The sequence below is a fragment of the Mytilus galloprovincialis genome, chromosome 9 (assembly GCF_965363235.1).
Source record: "Mytilus galloprovincialis chromosome 9, xbMytGall1.hap1.1, whole genome shotgun sequence".
Lineage (NCBI taxonomy): Eukaryota > Metazoa > Mollusca > Bivalvia > Mytilida > Mytilidae > Mytilus > Mytilus galloprovincialis.
Window position 1 is genome coordinate 23,519,704 of NC_134846.1, and position 9,293 is coordinate 23,528,996.

The 9,293-nt window shown below is 33.4% G+C and overlaps 1 protein-coding gene across 1 annotated transcript; it reads right to left on the reverse strand.

Annotated features, from left to right (window-relative positions):
- Positions 1–5,255: 5,255 nt before the first annotated feature.
- Positions 5,256–9,008, reverse strand: LOC143046711 (uncharacterized). The gene is made up of 2 exons (XM_076219809.1): positions 8,851–9,008; positions 5,256–5,748 (listed from the first exon to the last, which is right to left on the reverse strand). The coding sequence occupies exons 1-2, from the start codon at positions 8,990–8,992 to the stop codon at positions 5,375–5,377; spliced, it is 516 nt and encodes a 171-aa protein (XP_076075924.1). The 5' UTR covers positions 8,993–9,008; the 3' UTR covers positions 5,256–5,374.
- Positions 9,009–9,293: the final 285 nt, after the last annotated feature.

Below are 9,293 nucleotides of genomic sequence, written 5' to 3' on the forward strand. Positions count from 1 at the left end.
TTAATATAAGATGATAAACGAAATTTGATATTTGGTTTAAATTATTTATTGGATGATAACACATACATATTATACCACCACGTGACATCGCTTGTGCATTGTAACATATCGGATGAGTGAGGACTCTTAATTTGCAAGCCGTAATACATAAAAGATGACTTTGAGCTGGTGTTAAAAAACGGTGACCGTAACTTACAAATTAAAGCGAAAGGCCTCTGTTTCGCATATTCTGTTGTTTTTTTTTAATATTTGAAACGAATATCATCATAAAATCGTGGTTAATATCCTTTTAAAATTCTTTTCATTTGTCAGTTTAAGAGGGATGATAATATATATTTAACATGTGCTCATTATATGCTGTAAAATGTACAAATCCATTTTTTTGGAATACGGGATTCATGAAAAAAAACACGAAAGAATAAGTGAATACAACTATAAAACGGTACATTTTGCATGTCACCCCCTTTTATAACCTTCTAATAAAATGTTCATGAAAATTACAAAACTACATAACAGAATATTAAATTGATAGATGAAGTTATTTTAGATTGTTAAAATTGGGGTATGTTTTTAACGTTTCCTTCGTCCCTACGTAGTAAAACTTTTAAATACATGCAGCGGAAACTTAACAAAAAAAGGAAAAACTTGTTTTGTACATAGTTTAATAAAAGAGGGACGAAAGATACCAAAGGGACAGTCAAACTCATAATTCGAAAATAAACTGACAACGCCATGGCTAAAAATAATAAAAGACAAACAGACAAACAATGGTACACATGACACAACATAGAAAATCTGGACAGGATTGGTTCCTTATGTTAAGACTCAAAATCGGAAGCCATAGATGTATTTGTAGAGAATTGACAGGGCGAATACAATTGGTATGCAGTTATTAAGGTTTAAAACATGATTCACTCCAATGTTTCAGAATGACTTTTTTTAACCTAGAGGAGGTTGTTCCGTGTTTTGGCAGTTGAATTTTAAAGAAAATTGAAACATTAAAAATAAGTTAGAGAAGTATTAGATTTTAGTATTCATCAAATAACATATGCAAAGGGGAACAACTCCAGTTCTATTTTCATTACAGAAAGATTTGTTTGTAGCGATATAACATATACATGTATAACTGGATGTCTGTGTTATATTATGATATAATTAATATCATTGAAGCTTATCCATGGAGATATTCGAGTGTTTGAAGCATGGCATGTATCAAACAGTTTGATGAACACGTCTTACTATTTAATATTCTATTATATTGACAGCAGACGTGGTTGTAGTACCCTGAGATATTAAGACAAGTTTGTGATTGCATGGTCATAATATCAATAGACACTTATCAAGAAAATTCAACGGACAGCGATATCGTCATGTTGTTTATCGTCAAAAGCAGATAGTATCTTGTGGAATTTTCAATACTCATGTAATGCTTTTCCTTGAAATATGATAGTATTTTCATACAATCGTTCGCCTTCACTTAACTTTTTTTTCATAGTTATTAAGATTATAACACAACGTTCACTGTTGCACACCTGCTATTGACATATTTCCTATTATGTCTGTCTGTTCTGTTTACATAAAGTTGTCAATATAATGGAATCTTATGCGACTGTCATACAAGTGACAGGTTTAGCTTGTTATGAAACTAGGTTTAATCCACCATTTTCTCCAAAAGAAAATTTCTGTACTAAGTCAGGAATATGACAGTTGTTAACCATTTGTTTTATGTGCTTAACTCTTTGATTTTAGCATTTAATTACGCACTTTCCGTTTGGAATTTTCTTCCGAGTTCAATTTTTTTCTTGTTTTTTTACTATTTGTATGAATCTCTTCGTCAAAACACAGTACAAGTAGTTTATCAAACGGTTTAGTTTGAATATATTTATTTATCAGGATAATTAATACCGATGAATGATATGATTGTCCACAAAACATATGAATTCAAATAATATCATTTTTTTGTCTATTTCATGGTCCCGTTCATCACCATATGAAGTGCTATTGTATATGTTCTCTCTACAATAGTTTTGAATTTCTAATTATTTTATACAATGGACCGGAGAAGAAAAATGTGAGATGCATGTCCAAAGTAATCTATTCGAAGCAAACTATAAACTTATAAATAAACTCATCAAAGTAATACGATTTAAGTTTTCTTTGGCAGACGCGCTTTCCGTCAACTGAGGACTCATGAGTGGCGCTCAAATCAAAAACATTAAAAGTGCCAAGCGGTACTTACCAGTTGAAGTACATCCCATAATGTAACTTTGATGCAGCTTATCTTGAAAGATATTGTCACGGGAATTATATGAAGTGATACAGTAAACGTAATTCATTTTTATTTAGTTATATTTGTGGGGTAAACCCTTTAAAGACCTGGTACAACACATTCCATTACAATTCTACATCTTCATAATGTGATTCTGAAGGGTAAAAACATATTCTGCAGCTCTTTCAAAGACATATGCAACAAGAGCAAGTGTTGTTTTTATTGTGCAATAGTTTACTGCAAATTTTCGGAATTCGTGATTTTCTTGACCGAGAGTTACTGCTTACGAGAAAACTTATACAATTTTAATCCTGGTATCTACTATGAGTTTATGTACTACAAGTGGATCAATGCCACTGCTGGTAGAGGTATCATCCTAGAGGATATCAACAAAGCGCAAACATGTCAGTATTCACCTCAAAAGCTTACAAAACCTTTAAACAGACTTATTAAGAAGGGATATAGTTACGATACTGTTGTCAGGTCATTAAAGATTGCATATTTTGGCTTTAATATTGATTCACTTATAGGGTCTTTGCATCGGAACTAAACACATTTATTTAAAAAAAAAACAGTTATTGGCATGAAACGGGTTATGTTCTTCTCATATATTTTATGATAGTATGATACTAAACCCCTAACGGGAGGGATTGTGCCTGGTATTCATATGATGAAGACACAATCTTTCAATCAGTTTAATTGAGGTCTGGAGCTGGCATGTCAGTTAACTGCTAGTAGTCTGTTGTTATTTATGTATTATTGTCATTTTATTTATTTTCTTTTGTTACATCTTTTGACATCGGACTCGGACTTCTCTTGAACTGAATTTTAATGTGCGTATTGTTATGCGTTTACTTTTCTACATTGGCTAGAGGTATAGGGGGAGGGTTGAGATTTCATAAACATGTTTAACACCGCCGCAATTTTGCGCCTGTTCCAAGTCAGGAGCCTCTGGCCTTTGTTAGTCTTGTATGATTTTTAATTTTAGTTTCTTGTGTATAATTCGGAGTTTAGTATAACGTCCATTATCACTGTACTAGTCTACATATTTTTAGGGGCCAGCTGAAGGTCACCTACGGGTGCGGGAATTCTCGCTACATTGAAGACCCATTAGTGACCTTCGGCTGTTGTCTGCTCTATGGTCGGGTTGTTGTCGTTTTGACACATTCGCCATTTCCTTTCTCAATTTTAACCTTAGTATTCAGCACTTCGGTCCGACATGAATTATCATTTATATGGTCTTGCAAATAAATCTAAAAAATATTTTTCGAAATACTAAGGATTTATGATCCCAGGAATAATTAAGAGTTCCAAATGGTGAAGTTGAAATCATCCCTTCGGACGCCATCACGAGTTCGTTGACCGATATGGAATAACCGTTTCACAGATGATATCGGATGTGTTCCTTACGTCATAACTACAATCCCCTTCCCTTTTATGAATGTGACCTACCGTATAAGACTATTTACCGGATTTGTTATAACATGAGAAACACGACGGGTGCCACATGTGGAGCAGGATCTGCTTACCCATCTGGAGTACCTGAAATCACCCCTAATTTTTGATGGGGTTTCGGGTTGCTTATTCTTTAGATTTCTATGTTGTGTCTAGTGTACTATTGTTTGTCTGGTTTTTTATTTCATTTTTAGCCATGATGGCGTTGTCAATTTTTGATTTATGAGTTTGACTGTCCCTCTTGTGTCTTTTGTCCCTCTTTTACATACGCTGTATTCTACAAAACCTTTCCGAATTGTGTAACCTATGTGCCTTTTCAAGCTTTCATACCACATCTTCTTTTTTATATTATACTTTATTTTTGCGGAGCTTCCCTTTAAACCTATTTTTATTCGAGCGTCTTTTGTAGACGAAACCCTGTCTGGCGTACAACGTATTATTTATGATATCTATGACGGGTTTATTTGCATCAACCATTAACCAAAAAAAGTATATAAGACGTCATCATTATGTTTCTGCATTGCTATGGATCTCCGATGTAATATTTCATAGACTTGTCACCGAGATGTACTAGTTTAAGAAATACGACATGTGCCACTAGCAGAGCAGGATCTGCTTACCCTGTCGGATCACCTGAGCTCAACCCCAGTTTCGATGGGATTCGTGTTGCACAGTCTTTGGTTTTCTATGTTGTGTTTTGTGTGATGTTCTATAGATATAGATATTGTCTTTTTTTATCCGTTTTTCCTTTTAGTCATGGCGCTTGTGACTTGTGAGATTGAATGTCTCTTTAGTATCTTTCTTTTTCTACTTGTAGTTTTGGAATGGTGACATTATCGACCATTACTTATTACAGTAATTATACATACATTGTACTTGAAAAATACAATGGGTGCCAACCAATCTTGGGTAGCTTTCACAGCAAAAAACCTGTGCAACTACAATTGATCGTACAACTATTGAATTGTTTAGGACTTACGATCTATTTAACTGATTTTTTCAATGTTTTTGTGAATCCGATTTCATGAGTTCATCCGGGTATTTTTTGAGGTTCGTATTGATCAGTCTGCAGTTTTCTATGTAATGTCTGTTGTTTGTTTGTCCGATGGTCGTATTTGTTTTTTGACCTTGATGTTGTTGTTTTCATATTCTTGATAGGATATTTTCAATGCCCCTTTGGTATTTTCTTTCTATCTTGTTACAAATACTCTAAAGCCTACCAAATGTTCATGCAGTGAAAAGATGAAAACAGTTTTTCTGTGTTAATTCTGTATATTACGGATTATAAATGTGTCGAGTTCTGTGATTGTATACCAACACAGCAATGTCAGTATATATTCAGGAAACTGCCGGGTTATATACGTCGTCTGTATCTCTAATTGTAACCTCAAAAACGTCATCTTATCACCTATTGCTATGTTACGTGTTCAAAAGCTATACAAAACACAAAAGAATGTCAGAGGCTCACAGACGGAAAATAATGACGTGGATTCGCCAATAATTATATTCTGATAAAAAGCTTTTTTTTTTTTTAAATAATTAGCCAATATGTACGCTAAGATGTGCACAGACAACTTATACTTTAATTCAGTATTTTGTTATTCCAAACGACGCTAAATTGTTCACACACAAACCCATATTTTTTATTCATTACTCAAACGTATGGTTATATTCTGTGTCATCATCATCCATTACATTAAAGTGCTTGCTTATTTTGCTCCCAGTTTTATATACCTTTTTCGCAATATTAAATCCAGTCTTTGCATGCTTTAGTGATGATTGTACTGAGCTCTTCTTACTTTTGATATCTGGCGCTGTATGTACTGGTGCGTTATATCCTCCCGGATGTGCATTGTGCATTTGTGCATTATATCCTCCGGGATGTGCATTGTGCATTGATGCATTATATCCTCCGTGAGGTGCATTGTGCATTGGTGCATTATATCCTCCAGGATGTGCATTTTGCATTGGTAAATCATAACCTCCAGCAAAGTTGTTGTTTGTCATTCCATGAGGATGTGCACCTTAAATAAAATGCAACAATTTGTGTCAATTCTTTTAAATACATTAAATTAATTCATATCGAATCAAAAAAAGGATTTTTGTTCAGGGTTGTTATTTTCTATTTTGTTGTTTGTACCCCTATTTAAAGAAAAATATGGTGAGCATTCCTTGAAATGTTTGAAAGCCTTATAGCATAATAATGCCTGTTTCAAAATAAAAGATTACATACTAGGTTAAACATCCAAATTAACAGGCTTCATAATACACTTAACAATATCCAATAGTTATCAACGTACTGTTTTTGATAGAGGACATTCATCTTTATTAGCAGCTATCCAAGATAAATTGTTCATATATTTTACAGATTTGCCATACATTTGCCACCATCACAAATTAACTTACAAAATGAAACCCACTTACTAGTATATTGGTTACAAAGAGACATTGTTGTGCTTTTTATTTCTTTTTAAGGCAGTTCTTGGACTTACATCGGTGCATCCCCGTCCTACTATTTCTTGTGGTGTTTTTTTTTTTTTTGCTATTATAACACATCTCTTTTTGTTAAAAAAACGAGGTTGATACCTTTACATAGACATATTTACGAATGACTAGAGTAGGATATCTTTTGTATCTGTTTCATAATTTCAATGTTTATCATAGGGTGTTCATGCTATTTTTCTATATATATATATATTTTTTTTTTACAGCAAACTGGATCTCTTTATGGTTTGAATGTTAAGCAAATAAATGAAACGATATCCTTCTTCTGTTAAACAAGCGTATCATTTCATTTATTTGTAAATCCCTGCGTTGGGATGAGAACTATATAACTGTACTTGGTTTCCGAATATTATTGTTTTCGAATCAATCTTGCACAATTTAAAGAAGAAAAAAACTAGAGGCTCTTAAGAGCCTGTGTCGCTCACCTTGGTCTATGTGCATATTAAACATAGGACACAGATGGATTCATGACAAAATTGTGTTTGGGTGATGGTGATGTGTTTGTAGATCTTACTTTACTGAAATTCTTACTTCTTACAATTATCTCAATTTATAATGAACTTGGCCTATTATCTATAGAGGAAACTATTTTGTTAAAATTTACAAAATTTACAAAATTATTAAAAATTGACTATAAAGGGCAATAACTCCTTTAGGGATCAACTTACCTTTTTGGTCATGTGACTTATTTGTGGATGGATCTTACTTTGCTGAACATTATTACTGTTTACAGTTTATCTCTTTCTATAATAGTATTCATGCTAACAACCAAAAATAGCAAGATTTCCCTAAAAATTTCCAATTTAGGGGCTGTTGAATTCATCTGAAAATTTCAGAGCAGATAGATCTTGACTTGCAAAACAATTAAACCCCCATGTCTGAATTGCTCTTAATGCTTAGGTTTCAGAGTTATAAGCCAAAATCTGCATTTTACCCATATGTTCTATTTTAGCCATGGCAGCCATCTTCGTTGGTTGGCTGGGTCACCGCACACATTTTCTAAACTAGATCCTCAATGATGATTATTGCCAAGTATGGTTAAATTCGGACCAGTAGTTTTAGGAGAGAAGATTTTTGTTTAAGATGAGAAACAAATTACGAAAAATAGGTAAAAAAATACTATAAAGGGCAATAACTCCTTAAGGGTCAACTGACCATTTTAGTCATATTAACTTATTTGTAGATCTTACTTTGCTGAACATTATTGCTGTTTACAGTTAATCTCTATCTATAATAATATTCAAGATAATAGCCAAAAAACGATATTTCCTTAAAATTGCCAATTTAGGGGCAGCAACCCAACAACCATTTGTCCGATTTGTCTGAAAATATCAGGAAACCTAGATCTTTACCTAATAAACAATTTTACCCCTGTCTGATTTGCTCTTAATGCTTTGGTTGGCCGGGTCACGCCACACATTTTTTAAACTAGATAACCCAATGATGATTATGGTCAAGTTTGGTAAAATTTGGCCCAGTAGTTTTAGAGGAGAAGATTTTTGTGAAAGCTAACTACGGACAACGACGACGGACGCCGGACGCAAAGTGTTGAGAAAAGCTCACTTGGCCCTTCGGGCCAGGTGAGCTAAAAACGATATAATAGAAGTAATCCAAACTCCTATTTTTCGAATTGACGTTCTCTTTTTTTTTACCTTCAAGCAAATAATTTTGTCAGTAGTCTAAAGTAATGTCATATTTTTTCTTATAAAACTAATATCAAAATAATCATTTTAAAATCATTCTATTTTTTTTTTAATTTAAAGGGAAAATTGATTTCGATCTTTAATACCACTGTTAGTTACAAAATGTTAACAATATTTAAAGTTAATTTCAAATAAGCTGAAAGAATATGTTATCTGAGTGAAAATGTTTATTTTAATACTTTAAAAAAACATGACTTATGATTAGGGACTTTTCTTTTTAAATTTTTCTCGGAGATCATTATTTTTGTGATTTTACTTTTATATACAAAATGTATGAAACTAACTAGGCATGGCATTCTTTTTTCTCTTAAACTTAACACAATATGGCAATGTCTGAGGTATATACACATGCTAGAAACTAACATGACTAAGTTGGACTTCTCTGCTTATGAAGTCGCTAATACCGTAAATCTAATCTCATAAATCTATTACGGCTAACAAGTTTGCCCTTGCAAATACTTTTAGGTTATCAAATTGGATGTCCGAAGAATTTTAAAAAGATCAAACTTCTTTCTCTAACAATAACAAAGATCTGTAACCAGTGCCCTCCGTACTTAAATGAATAAAATTGAGAATGGAAATGGGGAATGTGTCAAAGAGACAACAACCCGACCAAATAAAAAACAACAGCAGAAGGTCACCAACAGGTCTTCAATGTAGCGAGAAATTCCCGCACCCGGAGGCGTCCTTCAGCTGGCCCCTAAACAAATATATACTAGTTCAGTGATAATGAATGCCATACTTATTTCCAAATTGTACACAAGAAACTAAAATTAAAATAATACAAGACTAACAAAGGCCAGAGGCTCCTGACTTGGGACAGGCGCAAAAATGCGGCGGGGTTAAACATGTTTGTGAGATCTTAACCCTCCCCCTATACCTCTAACCAATCTAGAAAAGTAATGTATGTTTGCTTACCAGGTCCTACAGTATAAGGCGTGTAAGGCATTGCTGGTTGAGGGTTTTCCTCGGTTTGTTCATCTTTGGATTTTTTCGACCTACAGCAATAACACCAACAGAAAGCAACTAAAATAAAAAATACAAGACCGCCTACTGCCATTCCAGCATAAACTCCGATAGACCTTAAAAAAGAAAAACAAACGCAATATGAACTAAAGCATTAGAATGCTTTGTACATATGTATATCTCAAGGTCAAAATCCATAGGACAGTTTAAGATACCCCGAGGTTAACAAAACATGTTGTTTTCCGTTTTGATTTTGAATAAGGAAAGGTGATCTGTTATTTCATTAAGTTTTGATTTCAATTGACCAAATTGTCAAAATGAGAGAACAGAAATGAAGTAGACTTAGTTGTAACTGTGGTATCAGTACGTTATATCCAATGTAAAATTTGTAGAGC

Excerpts from the sequence above, each read along its gene's own strand:
- LOC143046711 (XM_076219809.1), bottom strand. The coding sequence starts at position 8,992 with ATGGCAGTAGGCGGTCTTGTATTTTTTATTTTAGTTGCTTTCTGTTGG. Across the intron at positions 5,749-8,850 it reads GCCTTATACTGTAGGACCTG|GTGCACATCCTCATGGAATG; the intron begins GTAAGCAAACAT and ends ATTTTATTTAAG.